The sequence below is a fragment of the Hippocampus zosterae genome, chromosome 12, assembly GCF_025434085.1.
Source record: "Hippocampus zosterae strain Florida chromosome 12, ASM2543408v3, whole genome shotgun sequence".
NCBI lineage: Eukaryota > Metazoa > Chordata > Actinopteri > Syngnathiformes > Syngnathidae > Hippocampus > Hippocampus zosterae.
The window spans coordinates 11693505-11714206 of record NC_067462.1 but is presented as its reverse complement, the minus strand read 5'-3'; the positions used below and the strand labels follow the sequence as shown (position 1 = coordinate 11714206).

Below are 20702 nucleotides of genomic sequence, written 5' to 3'. Positions count from 1 at the left end.
CATAGTCAGTCTTGCATACGGTCAGTGAATCACATAAATTCTGACTCACGGACTTCAAGGCCAAACAGCAGCTCTGGCATAACCTCTGAATATAAAGAAACATTTTTTTTAAAGAGGCTTTCTTGAGCATGTAATTGCGTTGCTTTTTATTAACTATGTCAAAGTGGGGGAATTTATGTTGCATTACCTGCCGGTTATGGAACATGGCCAAACCCGACTGAGGTGCGAGGTTGTGCATCGAGTTATCATAAGTCACCATGTCCCAGTTGAATGGAAAATCAATTAACCCAACCTCCCACCACCATCGGAAATCATATTTGTTTGAAAATTACACTTAACTAAAACATACCTTAATAACTGAAATAATTAAATACACTGGAATGAAACGGATTTTGCCACATTTTTTCCATCAATCAATGGACAATATGCTGCTGCTTCTCATGTCTTGGCCACCTGGGGGGTAGTAAAATAGAAACACAGTTGTATGGTCATCTCAGCTCCTCAGGAAGCCCAATAATATCCATTCTTTGCAGAGGATAAAGAATATGTGCCTGTGAGTATTGCTGTATCCTCTCTGACATGATGTGCCACTCTTTGTATTTAAATATCAGTTTCTTTAGGAATTATATATTAAAATACACGTCATTCTCTTTGTTTTATGTTTATGTAGACAGTCCATCGGTCAAAACACCAAAAATCGGTGTGTGTGTGTGTATATGTATATGTATATATATAATGTATGTACACGCACACACCACCGGCTGCCATGATGTCACAGCATCCTGAAGATGTGTCTGCGTATATCCGACAGCTTCATCCCATACAGTAGAGGATTGAGAACTGGCGGAATGACCACAAACTCAAGAGATAAGATGATGGCTACGAAGGGGTTCATCTGCTCCACATTGTACCTGCTTAAGGCGATATCACAAAATATGGCGATGGAAAAAATGACAAAGGAGACCATGTGTGGCAAACAGCTCTGGAATACTCTTCCCTTGTATTTGGCCGACCGTCGCCAGGCGCTGCTCATAATGCGTGTGTACGTGTAGAGGACGAAGGCCAACGGGATGAAAACGGTAAAGATTGTCATGAACATGCCCACCACGTTGTTGACCATCGTTGGCACGCACGACAGCTTGACGACATTCCAGTTGGCGCAGAACACCTTCTGGATCTCGTTGCCGCACAGGGGCAGCGTTGCGGACAGGTAGATGACCGTGGTGAGGATGAAGATGGGAAAGAGCCAGGCCAGACCGACCAGGGTCAGGGCCTTTTTCACTGTCATCCTGGTGTGGTAGTGCAACGGGTGACACACGGCCAGGTAGCGATCATAGGCCATGACGCAAAGTGTGGTCATCTCGTTGGCGCCGTATGTGTAGATGAGGTAGATCTGCGTAAAGCAGGCAGCGTGCGAGATCAGATATATTACATGAGTATTTCTTTTTCTGATGAGTTTTTGCATTTTAAAGCATTTTTTTTGAAATTTCTACTCATCACTTGGTCAACATAGTCTTATTCCCTTTTTATGACTATAGAGCGTAAAAAAGTCAACTGTGATTGAGAGTTTGATTAATTGAGCTCATAAAAGCCCGGGGGAAATGTTTGGGGACTATCCCCCCCACCCCCCCGGGATAGTTAAAATGGTATAACCCAAGAGGCAAGGTGCGGCTTGCCATCGTTACCGTCAGTTGCGTTTCATGATATTAAAGCATCAGTTAAATGCCATAATGACTTGTGTCATTAATAACACAAACATGGTGTCAGAAGTGATCCTACCCACTGCTATTTTCGATTAGTGCCGTCGCAGCTGTGACTTTATTGTGTGCGGGACACGCAGGTGGGAGTCCAGTATCGCGACCGTGATAGCAACGAGGCTGACGACATGGCGGCTAACGTTAGCATCCCAGCCCCGGAGGAGATGAAGCTGACTGGAGATGTTGCAAACAACTGGGATAACTTTCGTGCTGAATTTGAGGACTATTCTTTGGCTTCCGGTTTGGGAGATGAAGACAAAAGAGTGCAGGCCGCTGCTCTGAGAAGACTTGTGGGGGGCGATTGCCGCCATGTGTACGAACACAACCTGAACCTGTCTGCTGCACAACAGGAGGACGTGAAGGAGATATTGGACGCGTTGGAGAATTATTTCAAACCAAAACGGAATGTAATATTCGAGAGATACGTGTTTGGAAACTGCAAGCAAGATGACGGTGAGCCAATTGATTCGTTTGTTACGAGACTGCGCGAGAAGGCCGCTTCATGTGAATACGGAGAGCTAAAAGAAGAGCTGCTACGCGACCGGCTGGTCCTTGGTATCACTGACGAAAATGTGAGAAGACGCCTACTTAGGGAGAAAGACCTGACACTAAGATCGGCCATTGATATGTGCAGAGAGGCTGAAATGACGGGTATGAAATTGAAACTCATGACGCCAGAGTGCATTTCAGAGAGTATTCACGTATCAGACAAGCAACAGCAACGGGGCACGCGAGGCATGTATAAACCCAAAGATGGAGAGAGAAGAAGGGACATTGTCGAGTGCAAATATTGTGGTGGCTCACACAAACGGGGAGCGGATGCGTGCCCAGCATTTGGAAAAACATGTCGCAAATGTGGGACTTTGAATCACTTCGCAAAAGTGTGCATGAGAAAAGTTCAATCCAACCAGAGAGTTAATATCACGGAAGACGCGCAGTTTGATGAAGAACAGGATGATATCTATGCGGCGGAGAGCATTGGTGCTGTACATGGTCATGGGAGAAAATCGTTCGCTACCCTCTCATTAAACGGAGCACCCCAGAGATGTCAGTTGGATTCGGGGGCCACGTGCAATGTAATGAGCATCAGAGACAAGAGGAAGCTTGCGCCCAACGTTCCTCTACTCTCAAGCAAGACCAAGCTAGTTTTGTATTCTGGAGAAACGCTCAACTCAATTGGGGTTTTTAGAACTGAATGTGTGGTGCACGGCAAAAGGCATATCTTAGACTTCGAGGTTGTGAGGTGCAAACAGCGCCCCCTCCTGTCGGGCTCAACAAGTGTGGAGTTGGGGCTAATGCATTTCACCATCCCAGAAGAACTGAATCTGATAGGGCAGAGCAGCACTGGGCCACTTACCAAGCAGCAACTGGTTGAGTCTTTCTCAGATGTGTTCACGGACCCAGTCCAGTCGCTCCCGGGAGAGGTTCGCTTTGAGCTTGACAGTTCTGTGACCCCGGTACAAACTTCACCACGAAAAGTCCCAGTGGCCCTCAGAACAGCGGTAAAAGCCCGACTGGATAAACATGAACGTGATGGTCATATTACCCCTGTGTCTGAGCCTACAGAGTGGATCAGCAATATGGTTATCGTTAAGCAGCCAGAGAAAATGAGGATCTGCATAGACCCCAAATACCTCAAAAAAGCATTAAAACGCTCGCCCTACCAAATGCCCACACTTGACGACGTTCTGTACAAACTCCCGAAAGCTCGTGTCTTTTCGCTTGTGGACGCACGGGATGCTTTTCTTCAGTGTAAACTGGACAGAGAGAGCAGCTTCATGGCGACGTTCTGGACTCCGTGGGGAAGATACCGATGGCTAAAACTTCCGTTTGGTCTGTCGGTCGCTCCGGAGGTCTATCAACGCAAACAAGATGAGCTATTGTCAGGGCTTACTGGAATCGAACCAATAGCTGACGACATATTGATTGTCGGATGCGGGGACACAGATGCGGAAGCGATCAAGGACCACGACGGTAAACTAATCGCGCTGATGGAAAGATGCAGGGAGATCAAACTGAGACTCAGCCTAATGAAACTACAGTTTAAGGTCAGGGAGGTCAAGTTTCATGGGCATGTTTTGTCATCCGACGGTCTCCACCCAGACCCAGAGAAAATCAGGGCAGTTCAAGAGATGCCCCACCCCACGGATGTGAAGTTGGTGCAAAGATTTATTGGGTTTGTTACATACCTTGCGAAGTTTCTTCCACGCCTGTCAGAAATATGTGAACCCCTGCGAAGGCTTCTCGACAAAGATGTCACGTTTCACTGGCTGCCTAAGCATGATGCAGCTGTTCAGGAAATCAAAAGGCTTGTGACGTCAGCACCACTGTTGAAATACTATGATGTGACAAAGCCTGTCACCGTACAAAGTGATGCCAGCCAGAAGGGTCTTGGGTGTTGCCTTCTCCAGAATGGCCAACCAGTTAGCTATGCATCTCGTGCATTAACACAGACCGAACAAAACTACGCTCAAATTGAAAAGGAGTGTTTGAGCATCGTGTTTGCATGTCAACGATTCCACCATTACCTCTACGGCAGAGAAGAAATATCAGCAGAGACCGATCACAAGCCACTCATTGCTATTTTCAACAAGCCTCTCCTGTGTGCTCCGAAGCGTCTCCAGAGCATGCTTCTTGCATTGCAAAACTACAACCTCAAGGTAACATACAAACCGGGCACCGACATGCATATCAGCGATGCACTTAGTAGAGCCATGGTACCAGTCAACACAGGCAATGAGGCCTATTATCGGCAGTCCGTGTGCATGCTACAGAGGGTGCAAGACAAAGCTGAAGACATTAATCAAGTCGACTACCTGAACGTCACTAATCAGCGTTTGACACAAATCAGAGACCACACACCTGACACCTGTCTTCAAATGTTGAAAGATTTGGTCATGGAGGGGTGGCCTGAACACAAGGAGCAGACACCCTTAGCCATCAGAGAGTATTGGTCGGGCAGAGATGAAATCAGTGCACAGGATGGAATACTTTTCAAAAGTCAAAGAGTCATAATTCCAAGATCACTGCGGATGGAAATGCTGAACCGCATACACAACAGTCACATAGGAGGAGAGGTGTGCTACAGACAGGCGAGAGACACGCTATACTGGCCCAATATGCGGGGGGAAATTAAAGACTTTGTTGGCCAGTGCTTCGTGTGCAATGAGTATGCACACAAACAACAACAAGAGACAATGATGTCGCATGCACTTCCTGTTCGGCCGTGACAAATTTTAAGCACGGACTTATACAGACAAGCGGGGCAAGACTTTCTGATGATAGTGGATCATTACTCCGATTTTTGGGAGATTGAACAGCTTCCTGACCTCTCAGCGGAAACCACAGTTCTGAAGTGCAAGTCACAATTTGCTCGCTATGGCCAGCCTGACCGGGTGATCACTGACTGTGGGCCACAGTTTGAGAATGACACATTCAGAAGATTTGCAAAAGAATGGGGGTTTGAACATGTTATGTCCTCACCGAGACACCCCAAATCAAATGGCAAGGCTGAATCAGCTGTGAAAGTGGCCAAGAATCTGTGTAAAAAAGCTGCTGGTGCTGGAACGGATCCCTGGTTGGCGGTATTGCAGTGGAGGAATACCGCTTCGGACAACATGGACTACAGTCCGGCCCAAAGGCTGATGGCCCGCCGTCTGAAAACGCCACTTCCTGTTTCGGAGAGTCTATTGGAGCCATGCATAGTGACAGGTGTTACGGAGAAGTTGAAGTCTAAGCATCAAACAGCCAAGATGCGGTATGACAAATCGGCTAGAGATCTGCCAGAACTAAAAGTTGGCCAACCAATAAGGATGCAGCCTTTGCCTGGAGATCGGACTGGGAGATGGAGAAGAGGTGTGTGTCTCCAGCAGGCGGGCCCTCGATCCTATGTAGTGGATGTAGAAGGTACTCTGTACAGACGTAACAGAGTGGCTCTGAGACCAGCAGAACAAAATATGGCTGAGAGACGAACGGAGCAAAACGAGGCTACAAAACCAACAGAACTAAACCGGACACCTCCCAGACCACAGGAGAGTCGGTTTGGTGACGGTATGAAGGAAGAGAACATGAGCAAGGATGGGACAAACGGACAAAATGAGGAAAAGACACAGATGGACACAAAGGGACAGTACAAGACCAGCAGGGGTCGGATAGTGAAACCACCCCAAAGACTCGATTTATATTAAAGCTAATATTGTTTATTATTAATTGTGTTGAATTACCCCCGGGCTAGTTAAAATGGTATAACCCAAGAGGCAAGGTGCGGCTTGCCATCGTTGCCGTCAGTTGCGTTTCATGATATTAAAGCATCAGTTAAATGCCATAATGACTTGTGTCATTAATAACACAAACAGGAAAGACGGACAGTAGCGACTTGAAGGAACGCATTGACGGTGATGGCAACAGATTCCGCAATGCAAAATATTGTCTATCCCATGGCCTTACTAAAGAGCCTTGTTTGATTTTGTTGGCTATTAAAAATCATTTGTAGTGAGGTTATGTGTTGTGTCACGTCCCAGCCTTAGAACCATACATTTCTGGCAATTAAAAAAATATTTCCGACGGAGAATAAGCACATTGAAGTATAAGCAGGTGGTTCGAGGTGCTATGTTTATCCATCGTTCGACCTTTGTGCTAAAAATAGTAACGTCCGAAAATCCAATCCGTTCGCCAAAGCGGTGGGCTACATTGCCACCTTTTTAACATGTACAGCAATGCATTGTGGTAGATGCAGAAAAGCTCAAACTCCTTTATTAAAAGCATCACCCCCAATCTTCCCGTCCTCATTCTGTCCCCGACTGACGATTTATGCAAACGGAACCGTGGAACTGTCAATGTGAGGTAAACATTTTTGTTTCGTTCGTTCATTATTTCGTTCGTTATTCGGACTTTTTATTATTACGTCTGCAGTGCATGATTTCCGGTCAGGATTTTTACCCATAATGCCACTCGGTATTAATTTACCTCATACCCGACAGCATTCGTTCTGCTTCGGTATATGCCCAACACGTGGATGTCGTTGTATTGGTCAAGGGGTCGCTGTGTAAGTAGTTCTTAAATTTTATTAACATGTTGAAACGTTACTTGATGTTTTGTACATTTCATGTTGAATGAAGGAGTCATCGAGTAGTGTGTGTGCTTGTGTTTGTGACCTCATTGTGTTAGTCCTCCAAATATGCTCTCAAGTTGAATTGTAGTAGGAAAATAAGCTCTGAAAAGTAACTGTAGAATTTGTATCCACACCCGGTGAACAAACAAACTCTTTGGTGACATTGCTGAGTGGTGCCTGTTGCATCCACGACATGGATTAAATGGCTTGTACCTCAATATTCACTATACTACCAAGCATTATTCCATCTCCACTAACATACCTTACACCCAATTGTGGTTGAAATCGGCTTCTAAAGTAGCCCCTTCAACAAAGAACTTAGAAGTACTCCGGCACTTTATTTAATGTTCTTTTTTTCTGCTTTTTTAAGGGAGAGTGTTAATTTACACACACCAAAGATTCACATTGCTAGGATGAAGTAAAATGTGTTGAAATCAGTCATAAGATAAGATAACTTTTATTTGTCCCACATTGGGGAAATTTGCAGTCTACAGCAGCAAATTTGGGGGGGGGGGGGGGGGAGAAGAAAAAACAACTGTTACATGCACAAAATAAATGTTTCAGAAAAACTGTACACATTGCAAATGCAAGTTGCATATATGCATCTTATTCATACAAAAGGTGGCTGTGCTATTTACAATGGTTACAGGTTTTCGTGCATGTTTATTCAGCAGCCTGACAGCAGTCGGTAGGAACGAGCGGCGGTATCTCTGCTTCTTGCAGCGCGGGTGTAACGGTCTTTAGCTGAAGGAGCTACCCAGTGCTGTCAGGGCGGGCTGGCGGGGGTGGGAAGGACTATCCATCATACCTTTTAGCTCCAAGATGATTCCTCCAACAAGAAATTAAGGGAGAAGCATCTTCTTACCGAACAGTTCATTTCGTATGTGGCATTTCACTTCTTACTTTGTGATTGTCACACACTCTTCATGTGCTGCAGCAGATAGTCTCCCAGGGACTTCATGGCATGCTTGTGGGCCCCACAATGTCTCCCCAGTTCAACGTACACGCATGTAACCCAAAAAAACAACAGTCTTGATAGATTTTAAAACCCCACAAGGACTTAAAGCTGGCTGTGAAAATAGACAATAAAAGTCACATTTTCTTCAATACAATGTCATAAAACGTAATCAAATTCAAGTCAATCGAACCTGCTACCTTAAAAATGTAGTGGATGAAAGGATACAAAGTGGATAATTACAAAACGAGATGCTCATTTTGTCAAATATACAAAGAACAACTTCCCTCCTTCCCTTTAAACTTTTAAACAGAGGAGATGCATTTCGAGTTCTTGTGGAGACAATTATGTGATCACCACCGTAGTTGAAAAGCTTCTGACACTGGCAAGTAGTTAGTGTGTTCAACTCTTCATTTAGTACTTATTTATAGGGCTTAAGGCTATTTTAGGGCTGCTGACACACCCCTAAATTTGCCCTAACCACACCACTGGCTATCACGATCTCACAGGATCTTCAAGATGTGTCTGCGTATATCCGGCAGCTTCATACCGTATACCAGCGGGTTGAGAATTGGTGGAATAATCACAAACTCCAGAGATAAAATTATGGCCACAAAGGGGTTCATCTCCTCCGCATTGTACCTGCTCAGGGCGAGATCACAAAATAGGGCGATGGAAAAAATGACAAAGGAGACCATGTGTGGCAAACAGCTCTGGAATACTCTCCCCTTGAATTTTGCTGAGCCTCTCCAGGCGGCGTTCATGATGCGCGTGTACGTGTAGAGGATGAAGACCAACGGGAGGAAAATGATACAGATGGTCACAAACATGCTCAAACCATTGTTGAGATCGGTGGCCACGCATGACAGCTTGACTATATTCCAGTTGGTGCAGAACACCTTCTGGATCTTGTTGCCGCACAGGGGCAACGCGGTGGCCCGGGAGATGGCTATGATGATGACGGAGATAGGGAAGAGCCAGGCCAGACCGACCAGGGTCAGGGCCTTTTTCACCGTCATCCTGTTGTGGTAGTGCAACGGGTGGCACACGGCCAGGAAGCGGTCATAGGCCATGACGCACAGCGTGGTCATCTCGTTGCCGCCGTATGTGTAGATGAAGTAGATCTGCGTGAAGCAGGCGGCCCGCGAGATCAGGTGCGTGTTGGACGCCAGGTCGTGCAAGAAACGGGGGAAGAAGCCCGTGGAGCCGCACAGGGCGTTGAAGGCCAAGCAGGCGATAAATATGTACATGGGCTCATGAAGGGTCTTCTCGCGGAAGATGGTCAGCAAGATGGCCCAGTTAGCGCACACGATGAAGAGGTAGAGGAGGAGGCATGAGGCCAAAGCCAGGTAGCGGTATGGGCCGATGTTCATGAACATGGTGAGGTTAAAGTAAGGAGACAGCGTGAGGTTTGGCATTTTCACATACCCACACACTTGTGATCCAACCTGTTACTTGACACCGTCTGTGAAAAGAGAAAGTAGAAAAATTCATTGGTGGTTAGAGTTGCTTTTTATTTTTATTTATTTATTTATTTATTTTTGCGGGCCAATTTTTAAGGGTGTAAGGGAAATCGATTTGAAATCGTGGAAAATCTTTTGATTTCAAACAAACCCTCCTTCAATCGTATCACACACCGCATGTATCGAGACACCCCGAGTAATGTTGTGGCCTTTAACACCGAAATCTTCACGCAGTTCTGCTACATCAACATTTCGTTTGTTCTGGAAACATTTTTGTTGGCTTGCTGTAATGTGCTTACTGTCAACATCCTCCGAACATAATTGGCACGTGGCTTTAAATCATTTCATTTAATTCAGTTTCAATGTGAGAAAGTGATTAAAAACGGTTGCCTGAGATTGGTCAGTACACATTTGGACTCGTTCAAAATGGATATGATCAGATTTGAAGTATGAAAATAAAGAATTAAGTTCATTTTCAGACAGTTTCCAGAAGCAAATGCTCCCTGTCAAATTAATATCCACCCATCCATTATTTACTGCTTATCCGAGTTGAGGATAAACGGCTCAGATTATGGATGCTTGCTTGGACACACACACACACACACACACACATACACTCTTTCTTCGTCACCGTCTCTTATTCCTGCTCTGTGTCCCCTCGCTATCAGTTTCCAAAGACTTCTGGCTCTCCCGCTCCCTCAATGTTTGCTTTTTCATCAACACCGTTATCCAACACTTTCTGTTGTACACAACATCCAGAAGCAAATTCCCACACGTGCAGGCATGCAAGGGGAGATTCCGAGTGAAAGAGGTCTGCAAACAGTGCTGCATCTCAACCGTTGCCAACAAGCGCATGAGCAGACATCCAGCAACTTGTTGGCATTTTTACACTTTTATCCACGCCAGGACTCGAACGTAAGCCTGAGTCTTTACAGACCGAGGTACTAGTGCAGAACCAAAACAATGGAAAGATGCAATATATCATCACCCCACTTTGTAAATAACAGAAATTGTAATAGGCTCCTGTTACAGGCTTCCTTTGTTTTGTTTAATGTGCCCCTCAGATAAATCCACTGTGCCTAGTTCGGGCACCCCTCTGTAAATTCAGTGTCGATTTTGAGCACTTTTATGAACAGGCTCCTCTTCAGTTACAAAAGACAACATGCCACACCGTTCCTCCGCACCTCACTGGTCTCATCATAAGCACTCAAGTGATTGCTGCTCAAAGTTCCAGAGACGAGACTTAACCTGGTGAAACCAACCATCCGTTTACTATTGCTACCTGTTCTCCTGTTTAGAGTTGCGTTTCACTCTGGACTTGCCACGAATCAATCTCAGGACACATGAACACAAACATTCACACTGAAAGAAAAAAGATTTCCCTTCAACCGGTAAATCTTTTTAACTCTATGTGCTTGGTTGTTTCCATTTCTCTGCCGCGTCTCAACATCGGTAAAAATGAAGGGAATTTAATTTCTTTTAAAGATGTAAATAAAGGTTTGAAATTCAAAAATACACGACACTGTCAAAAGCTACATCCATACTGCATACTTACAACAGGTGTGTCTTCATGCTGTTCTTCGTGATCTACTTCTCAGGTTTGAAGACGCTCATCACGAGTGCACGCATCTTTTAATTCTGCGTCTTTGCACTCTTGGGACTCGATCTGACGCCAGCGCAGTGGAAGTAACAAAGTACAAATGTTTTGTGACTGTACTTGCGTAGTTTTTTTTTTTTTTTTGTATCTGCTTGGTTTTTCTTTCTGATGACTTTTTACATTCACTGCCTTGATTTGAAAGCAAATATATGTTATTCCTTGCTCTGTCACAAATAGGTTTATTTATTTTTTGACTACACAATATTAAAAAAAAAACTATGATTGAGATCTTAAAAGGTGGGCGAGGAGCGGTGGTGGAACAGGGATAGAAGTGATTATGGAGGAACAACAGATTTGGAGAATAATTTTCTCTCCTATGTCTTTGTTGAAGAGAATTCTTTGATAGGGTCCCTCTGAGAACAAGCGCTAAGGCCCAATTCTCAAATTTGTGGCCAAATCTTTTTGTGTTTTTGTTTTGTTTTGTTTTTTTAACAGTCTTTTAATTGTCCATTGTTTAATTGGTTCATCTGTCCAGGCTTTGGACTGTGTGAAGGTTGCGAATGAAGTTGTCCTTACCAAACAGCAATGATTCATTGGCCATGGACACTGTCTGGAAATCATGAATCATGAGGCTTTCCTGAGACTTGACTTGAATGTCATTGAAATCCATGAACACCACATTTTGAATGATATTGCATTCTTTATTAAATGATGTAACACAACACATTGAGTGTGTTTTACGTTTTACTTTGTGATTGTCACAAAAACATTCTGCATACTGCAAATGCGCGTGACAAAAAAATGATGTCATTGATTTGAATTGATAACAACCATCAAGCTCTTAATAATGGCTTTCAAAATTGTCAATAAATTCATTTTTTAAAATACAATATGTATCTAATTCAATTCAACTTGCTGCCTTAAAGAGGAAAATGAGTATTTCAAATGTTTTGACGTGTACAACACAGTAATGCTTCGGCACGATCTCACAGCATCTTGAAGAGGTGCCTGCGTATATATGATAGCTTCATACCGTACACCAGCGGATTGAGAAGCGGCGGAATAACCACAAACTCGAGAGATCACATGATGACAACGAAGGGGTTTATCTCCTCCACACTTTGTCTACTGAGCGCAATATCACAAAACGCAGTGATGGAATAAATGACAAAGGAGGCCATGTGTGGCAAACAGCTCTGGAATACTCTGCCCTTGAATTTGGCCGATCGTCTCCAGGCGGCGTTCATGATGCGCGTGTACGTGTAGAGGACGAAGGCCAACGGGATGAAAACGGTAAAGATGGTCATGAACATGCCCACCACGTTGTTGACCATCGTTGGCACGCACGACAGCTTGACGACATTCCAGTTGGCGCAGAACACCTTCTGGATCTCGTTGCCGCACAGGGGCAGCGTTGCCGACAGGTAGATGACGGTGGTGAGAAAGACGAGTGGTAAGAGCCAGGCCAGGCCGGCCAGGGTCAGGGCCTTTTTCACAGTCATCCTGCTGTGGTAGTGCAACGGGTGGCACACGGCCAGGTAGCGATCGTAGGCCATGACGCACAGCGTGGTCATTTCGTTGCTTCCGTACGTGTAGATGAAGTAGATCTGCGTGAAGCAGGCGGCCCGCGAGATCAGGTGCGTGTCGGACGCCAGGTCCATAAGGAAGCGGGGGAAGAAGCCCGTGGAGCCGTAGAGGGCATTGAAGGACAAGCAGGCGATGAATATGTACATGGGCTCGTGAAGGGTCTTCTCGCGGCAGATTGTCAGCACGATGGCCAAGTTGGCGCACACGATGAAAATGTAGAGGAGGAAAAAGGAGGCCAACGCCGGGTAGCGGTATGGCCCGATGTTCATGAACATGGTGAGGTTAAAGTAAGGAAACAGCGTTTGGTTTGGCATCCTTACACACCCACACACTCTGGATTCATAACAACCTGTTACTTGACACCACGCCTGTGAAAAGAGAAAGGGGAAGAAAAAAAAACCATATTGTAATTGCAGCATATTGACCCATTGTTCATTTGTATTCCTTTTTAAACCTAATATCGGTGTCATTTTATGGTTCTGGAAAAATGTTGGGCTTGTCTGTTTTTTAGCTGCACAGAATCATTTTTTTGCAGTTCTCCGTTTTTGCGATGAAATGAAAGATACTTTTTTTAATGAGTTAAGATGAATAGCAATGAGACAAAGCCTGATGATGGCGAGAGGTGAAAAAGAAGCACGTTGAGAGCACCACAAAGAGAGCCACATGCCTTGGGAGAAACTGTTTTAGAGAGACCGCACAGTACAAACAGAGAACATGATGGAGATGGTGAAAGTGAGACAAAAGCAGTGTGCCTGACATTGAAAAAGAATACATGGATACTGTATGAGTCCTAGTGGGAGACAACCCCTCCCTGTACAGAAAAAAACACATACTGAGGAAAACGCACTGAGGTGGACATTGTGTTTTCTTAAAATATAAAAACTATAAACAACGGACGTTGTAGATTACAGTGACGGTTTAATCCGAGTTGAGTCCATAAAAACAGCATGACTTTTGATTTTTCACAAAACAAAAAATGCAATAACCTCGTTGCAATAGTTATAAGTTAACACTCATACTAATTATCGTCCCTTGACTGGAAATTCAGCTCACCCTAGAATGAAGACAGCAAGTAGACAAGGCGACCATTTTTTACATTTTTGTCTGCAGCAGGACTTCAACTTGTGCACTCTTGACTCCAAAGCTCGAGTCCTTAGAATCTGATCTATTCGTGCAGAAATAGGATGTAAAAATCAATTTGTTAAACTTTTTCCTGAACTCCGGACATAACAATTGAACAGATGAGCTTTTCAGCAACCCAGTCTACAAACAACATTCATTAATCATTTTATGCACCGTATAACCTGATAACTTACTGTAGTAACCGCTATCCCTGAAAGAGTTAAAATAGATTCTTACTGTAGGCTGCTTGGTTTAGTGTCGTGGTAAGGTTAACTCTATCGTAAAAAAAAAAAAGCCTGAATTGGCCCCAATGACAAAATGTCTTTGCCCACTCAGAGACTGGTCTAAATCCACCGCTGACAGCATGGGCACCTTTTCGCACAGGCTCATCTTCATTTATAAAGTCTTGAAAGGTGATATGTCACTGTAACATCAGCATTAAACGGTCTAAAAAAATACGCTCAACACGTCTACTATTCAAGACTGAACCCGATAAAACCACCCATCAATTCTTCATCTATTCCACTCAAGTCTGTTTTGCTCCTGAATGGCACTTTTTCAAAGTATGTTGGCTCTGTTGTCTGTTTTTAATGTGTGTCCTCTCGAAATGCATACTTACCAACACGTATCTTCATGTTGTTCCCCACGTGCGACTGCTCACGTCTAAAGAAATGCACGTCTTGAGTTCATACGCCTTTTAATGCTGTCTGGTAGAGCTCTTGGGACTTGATCTGATCCCAGTGCAGTGGTGGGAAGTAACAAAGTAAAAATATTGTACTTTTTATTTTTCAGGGTTCTGTTCTTTACTTTCGGATTTTTTTTCTCATCACTCATTACTTTTACTCCCTACATTTAAAAAACATGTATTTTCTGAGTCAAAGTAGGCTTGTTACTTTTTGATGACTACCCGACTTGAGATCTTGGTTGATTGAGCTCTTGGGTGGATAAAAAAAAACTTCAGCTACATGAAATGATGTGAGCCAGGGAGCATTAATTGTGAGAGCAACAGATTCTAAAAAGCAAAATGGTTTTTGTTTGAGAGAAATATCGTCTTCAAAATGATTAGCACCGAATGAGTTGTGTTGTGCAATCATAATAAACAGCAACTTCTGGAATGTATACATTTTCTGTCTAATCCAGAAAAAAATGAAAAGATAAAACATACCAATTTAAAGTTTAGCTGTGGTGGAAGGAAAAATCTACACGGTTTTTCAAGAAAAACTGCCTCCTAACTCGTTTTTGGTGACACTGGTTGATCTAAAGCAATCTTATCATAGCTCGCGGAACCAACCGGTATTTGTTGAGACGTCATGACAGCTAATGTGCTCAGCTATACTTGACTGCAAGAAGCTGAGCCGTGACGGCACTGAAGGCCGTCTTGGCCAAGCCGTCTCACCAATTCAATGTGGCATTTTCTTGGGCGGAATTTGGCAAATCTGAATTATTCCCACAATTTTTCAGAGACAATACAGACGTAAGGTCTTTCTGTCTGTCACTGATGATGCCGGTATTGCTGACATGTTAAATACCGTCTTCAATTTTCTCAAAAGCCGACAGTGCGCCTTATACGTGGATGGGTATTCTGATTTCTTGGACGTAGTATTTTAAATGTTCTGTAAAGTGCTTTGTTAACAGCTGCATCGGTTGTGCAAGCTCTATATAACTAAAGCTGTATTCCTTTAAGGTAGCGCCATCAAGTGGACGCACAATGCAACCACAGCCACCATTGTAGCTTCTATTCGATTCGTCTTATAATGCGGTGCACCTTATATATGAAAACAGTTTTGAAATAGGCCATTCGTTGAAGGTGCGCCTAATACTCCAAAGTGCCTTATAGTGCGGAAAATACGGTAATCAGCCGTCCACATGCGAAGGTGGAAGACTGGCTGGGACGCGGGTCAGGTTCCATCCTTTGCAGTTCAATAAATAGATGGAAAGATTAGATTCGTGTTATTTTTTAATTTGGGAAGACCTTTTCTACGATGGTTTATTAGTCACCACAAAATATGAAAAGACAGATTTTGATCTTTAGGCAAGCGATCTGTCATGCCACGCAACTAATAGCAACTGGTGGGTGCAATGGATGACCCAGTCAATGCCTTGATGTCACATCCATTCCTAACACAGGAATTAAAATTAACCAAGGGGCTAATTTGGGCAAATACAAGACTAGACACGAAAATGGGAACACCAGATTTTGTATTAAACTTTGCAATATTACTCCGTTACCCCATTAATACCGGGGGTACCACTGGAGGTATACTGTAAGTATATCAGTAGCTATACTTCTACTTAAGTCCAGTATGGGACTACATTTGCTATCTTTCATAAACGTTAAAATATTCATCTGACCTGCAATTGACAAGCAACCAGTCCAGGGTGGAGCTTGACACTTGCCCAGAGTCTGCTGGGATTGCCTTCGGCGCACCTGGGACCCAAATGAACACAAGCACGATATAGAAAATGGACAGATAATTTAGCTGATTTTGGTGCTCTCATTCAAAAAAAAAATTTCGCTTCACACTGTATAATTTAAGTATAAATGACAGGAATTGTGAACATAACAAGATATGAAATGGTCATATGAAGCCACCGCTACCCAATTATGATAAAATATCTCTCAATGCGAAGAAATGGAAGAGAGAGAGAGATGCTCATCGAATACATATTTCACTTTTGACTCTGGAATTTATTAATTTCCACACACACACACACACAAAAAAAAAACTATGTAAGATGTGGAGCAAGCCCTGCAGTATGTCGTTCTCTCACACCCGGACTCTGCTTACCGACTGATTACGTAGCCTGCTTTTTAGTTAATCGGCTTGAGTTAAAGTCAATACAAATACTTGAGTGTCATCTTAGAAGGTAATGTTTAGAAAATGCAATGTATATATTTGGTTTTTTTCCCAAATGGTTACAGTCAAATTACAAAATAAATGTAAAAAGCTCCATAGAGGAACTGACATTTAGATTGCTCAAATGTAAATGCAAATTATGCCCTACACTAGCACACACCCACACACATTAACTGACCAACATGAAGATGGAACACAAACGAGTACTGACTGGTTTCAGCTTTTTTTTATTTGGAAGAGAACAGCAATACATATTCATCATTTTGATCATATTGATGCGTTTGTATGTTGTACATGAAAATGAGGAGTGTCAAATTGTGATCTCGCAATGTTTCGCAATTTGATAAGTGTTCATATGTCACACATCCAGTCTCCTTTTTTGACAAATACCGTGTAACAGACGTGTTTTGAACCAGAAAAATAAGCGTCAAAATATATTTGCTTGTCTTTGTCACAGCCAGCTGAAAAAGAAACTACAGAATGGGACTTAATTGGACAAGCCTTGTTATTTTTTTTCCCCCCTTATGACTAATTTCCAAAAACCTCATTTAAATAAGAGAGCAGAGTTTCTTGTTCAATTGCACAAAAACATCCTAATTTACGATTCAGCCCTTCTTCCTTCTCACATGTTGTAAAACAGCGTTGCGAACCTTGGAGAGTTTCAAGCCATAAATAATAGGATTGAGCAACGGAGGAAAAGTGAGAATCTGGATGGCCATGAAATTTCGGAGGCTCTGAGGCATAGAGCCGGTGCCGTAGCGAGTGTACATGAGGTCAAAGAGCAAAGCCACCGAGATGTTCAACAAGCACAGCAGATGAGGGACGCATGTCTGCCTGAACTTCTTTTTCCCTTCCTTTGACCTGAAAGCCAATTTAACCAAATGCACATAAGACCACATGATAAAAAGATCGTGCCCAAAGTAAAATACAATATTCACAAATCCGACAATGCTGTTGGAAGTTGTCGGATTGCAGGAGAGTTGAAGGAGGGACCAGTTCTCGCAGTAGAGTTTGTTGACGTGGGAACCGCACAGTTCCAGTTGGGAGCTCATGATCATCACTACGGCCTGGCAGAACACTGGCATGAGTCTGGAAAAGGACACCAACAACAACACCCTGCATTTGGTCATAATGGACTGATACTCCAGCGGTCGGGATATGGCCACGTAGCGGTCGTAAGCCATCACTGCTAAAACAGCAATTTCAGATGCCGCGTAAGAATAGATGACAAAGATCTGCATCATACAGCCCAAATAAGATATAATGTGGCTCGTGGACAACAGATCATAAAGGAATTTGGGGAAAAAGACAATTGTCCCATACAGGCCATTAACGCATAGATTGCACAAAAAGATATACATTGGATCATGCAATTTTTTCTCCAGTATGATGGTAACAATAAGAACACCGTTGACTAGCAAAATAGCAGCGTAACACAACAAGGTAATGGCGAACAGAAACAATCGGAGCCTCTTTGTCATGTGACTCAACCCTGCCAAGTGAAAAAAGGTAAGCGCGGTTGCATTCCTCATCCTTGATCCATCGGTCGCATCGACTCCCCTGGCCTGTTTCCTCCGTCTTCTCCTCCACTCTGCTCCTCCCTTCCTCACGTGGTTTTGGATGCTGAGGGTGACGATGGTCAACCTGGACGCTTCTTTTTATCCTTTTGCCGAGCACCACGATGCTCCAATCAGAAAACAGCGGTGCACTGTACTCCATCGCCGGGGAATTCCAGCTACCCTTGTTTATGAAAGAAAGAAAATGTGTTATTTCATGGTCTAGTATCCAAAAGTGTGCTACTTTTTGAAACACTTTGTTACTTTTTTAATCAAAAATCACGATCCTGACTGTCAGTTTTACTTGTCCCATCTCAGAAGAGCTAGCCACATAGCTTTTGACTAAACACATTTACATGAATTCATTGTCCATGCATAAGCTGTTCGATAAAACTGGTCCAACCCCCCCCCCCCCCCCCCCCCCATCATGTAGATTCTATTTTGGTTATCATAAAAAAACAATTTGCAAGTGTCCCATAAATCGATGTTTACTCTTACAAAACATTCTGTTGTCCTTTTTCAGTGGAGTTTGGTACGCCTGATAAATGCACTCTACATATTAACACTGCATAATTTTCATCTTGTCTTGTTGGATGATGTCAAATTTAACAAATCCACACTGTCATTGTGAAGTATCAATTTCTATACATATCAAAAACAACTTTTCAGAACTTTCAAAAAGTACTCTAGATTTGTTAAGCAGTACACTTCGCTTGTTAACCTGTGCTCATTAAATGCTAACGTTAGCCAGAAATGTCAACCCTCTCATTGTCCACCCTGCCAGCAAGCTCCCACATGTTGTTGTTTGCATTTACATGGGCTGTTTGGCATTAACGTCCCGAAAAGAAAAGTGTGGGGCCTTGATCAATATGCATTTTTAGCAGCATGACCAGGGTTGTACAGAAGAGGTGCGCCGGCCGGTGCGCATGAGGACTAGAAAATGAATATTCTGTTCCACTTGAAGTCTGCCAACATGCTTTCTTACAGTACGAAGGATTTTCTCCCATTTGTGCTAAATTCAAATCCTTCTTTCAATACATGGTGGTTCTCCTGTCTCTGCTTTGAACACACCCATCATACTTAACATGGAAATATGTATGCAACCACCAAAGAGCTGTGATTCAGTGAAATCTGTGGGTGGCCCTAAATTCCAGGTCGTGGAGTTTTAATGAGATCCATGTTGAAATATGTCACACTTTGATATAACCGGTATAACTTAAGTCTGGATCCGAAGTCATTGCCTCATCTAAAAGTGACTTTGAAGGAGCCTGTGTTTTTTCATTCACTTTTTATTAAATCCACCCATCCATCCATTTTCTGATCCGTTTTATCCTTACAAGGGTCACGGGGGGGGGGGGGGGGTGCTGGAGCATATCCCAGCCGTCTTCGGGCAGTAGGCGTGGGACACCCTGAACCGGTTGCCAGCAGATCGCAGGGCGCACACAGACGAACAACCATTCACACTCACACCTAGGGACGATTTAGAGCGTTCAATCAGCCTGCCATGCATGTTTTTGGAATGTTGGAGGAAACCGGACTACCCGCAGAAAACCCACGCAGGCACGGGGAGAACATGCAAACTCCACACACGCCTGGAAGGCCAGAGCGGGGATCGAACCCACGACCTTTGCACTGCATCAAATACACCCAAAATCTAGAGCTCATTATTATGATGACTGTATTGTTTGTGATCTGCGCTTCAACCCCAAGACCCATCAGCATGTGGAAATGCTCCTCACTGATGAAGAAAAATGTCCACTCGAACTGAGCCTCATTTTCACCAAATAATATGATGTCATTTCGATATTCGCCCGCCATTGTAATGCAGTAGGGGCACATAGAAAGGCTGTTGGGCAGTCACTGGGCATGGATAGCACAGGTGTACCACCCCCTGCTGACCCTGTCGGCACGAATCGGCACGATTGATTCATCACTCGCCGTCAGCGGCTGTGAAATGACCGGTTAGCTTAGCGCTAGAAAGCCGCTACGACATCATGCAGAGGCGTCTACTGCACTCTGGATTCTATCATTGGTCAGGATATGATGGTAAGAGCACTCCATTTACCATATGATTAAAATGGACTTTTCACTTGTTGGATTGTGAAAAAAACTCTCAGGAAAGGTACAAGACGTATCTGATTCCAGTTCATTCGCCGCTCGCTTGTTTTCGCGAACATGAATAGTGAACACAGATTCGGGGTGTGCTTCCAAGCAATTTAGTCTGTTTTATATCCATTCTTTGGAGTCCTTTTGTTTACCTCAAAATGTTTTTGTCGGTTACGAACTATGCTATCTTCTTAATTGTGCGTCCGATTCAGATGTAAAGACCTGGAAATAAAAACTGAAATGTTTATATTTCATGTCTCATTTTCATCTTTGAATGCCAAACCCAAATGTTTTTAGTCTATAGTTAAAACAATACTTTTCGAGGGGAGAGCTATTGTCCTGTTTTTTTGTTTTATGTTTTTTTCTGGACTTCTCTATTGCTACTCTGACGTGTGGAGGGACTGTGGACACATGTTTGTGTGGTGAAGTCTCCCGACCACTAGGGAGTGTGGAGTCCCAGCGCCATATACTGACAGTAGATTGATGTCCTGGGGATAGTGGACGCATGACTCGGAGGTTTAATCATCGTGTTTACGCCGTGTCTGTTGCTGCCTCGTGCGTCATGGCATCATAACAAATGGGAATTACGTC

At 43.7% G+C, this 20702-nt stretch overlaps 4 protein-coding genes across 4 annotated transcripts; all 4 read right to left on the bottom strand.

Annotated features, from left to right (window-relative positions):
- Positions 1-772: 772 nt before the first annotated feature.
- Positions 773-1465, bottom strand: LOC127611383 (olfactory receptor 10A5-like). Its single transcript, XM_052081891.1, has one exon. It carries the CDS (start codon positions 1463-1465, stop codon positions 773-775), a length of 693 nt encoding a protein of 230 aa, XP_051937851.1.
- Positions 1466-7912: 6447 nt separating this feature from the next.
- On the bottom strand, positions 7913-9353 carry LOC127611164 (olfactory receptor 6N2-like). The gene has a single exon (XM_052081532.1). It carries the CDS (start codon positions 9238-9240, stop codon positions 8326-8328), a length of 915 nt encoding a protein of 304 aa, XP_051937492.1. The 5' UTR covers positions 9241-9353; the 3' UTR covers positions 7913-8325.
- Positions 9354-11415: 2062 nt separating this feature from the next.
- On the bottom strand, positions 11416-13012 carry LOC127611157 (olfactory receptor 6N2-like). Its single transcript, XM_052081525.1, has one exon. The coding sequence runs from the start codon at positions 12937-12939 to the stop codon at positions 11965-11967; it is 975 nt and encodes a 324-aa protein (XP_051937485.1). The 5' UTR covers positions 12940-13012; the 3' UTR covers positions 11416-11964.
- A 3606-nt stretch (positions 13013-16618) lies between these two features.
- LOC127611162 (olfactory receptor 10H4-like) lies at positions 16619-18323 on the bottom strand. Its single transcript, XM_052081531.1, has one exon. It carries the CDS (start codon positions 17979-17981, stop codon positions 17055-17057), a length of 927 nt encoding a protein of 308 aa, XP_051937491.1. The 5' UTR covers positions 17982-18323; the 3' UTR covers positions 16619-17054.
- Positions 18324-20702: the final 2379 nt, after the last annotated feature.

What these genes read in the sequence shown, in the direction of transcription:
- LOC127611164 (XM_052081532.1), bottom strand. Translation starts at nt 9,240, where the DNA reads ATGCCAAACCTCACGCTGTCTCCTTACTTTAACCTCACCATGTTCATG.
- LOC127611383 (XM_052081891.1), bottom strand. Translation starts at nt 1,465, where the DNA reads ATGCAAAAACTCATCAGAAAAAGAAATACTCATGTAATATATCTGATC.
- LOC127611157 (XM_052081525.1), bottom strand. Translation starts at nt 12,939, where the DNA reads ATGACACCGATATTAGGTTTAAAAAGGAATACAAATGAACAATGGGTC.
- LOC127611162 (XM_052081531.1), bottom strand. Translation starts at nt 17,981, where the DNA reads ATGAGGAATGCAACCGCGCTTACCTTTTTTCACTTGGCAGGGTTGAGT.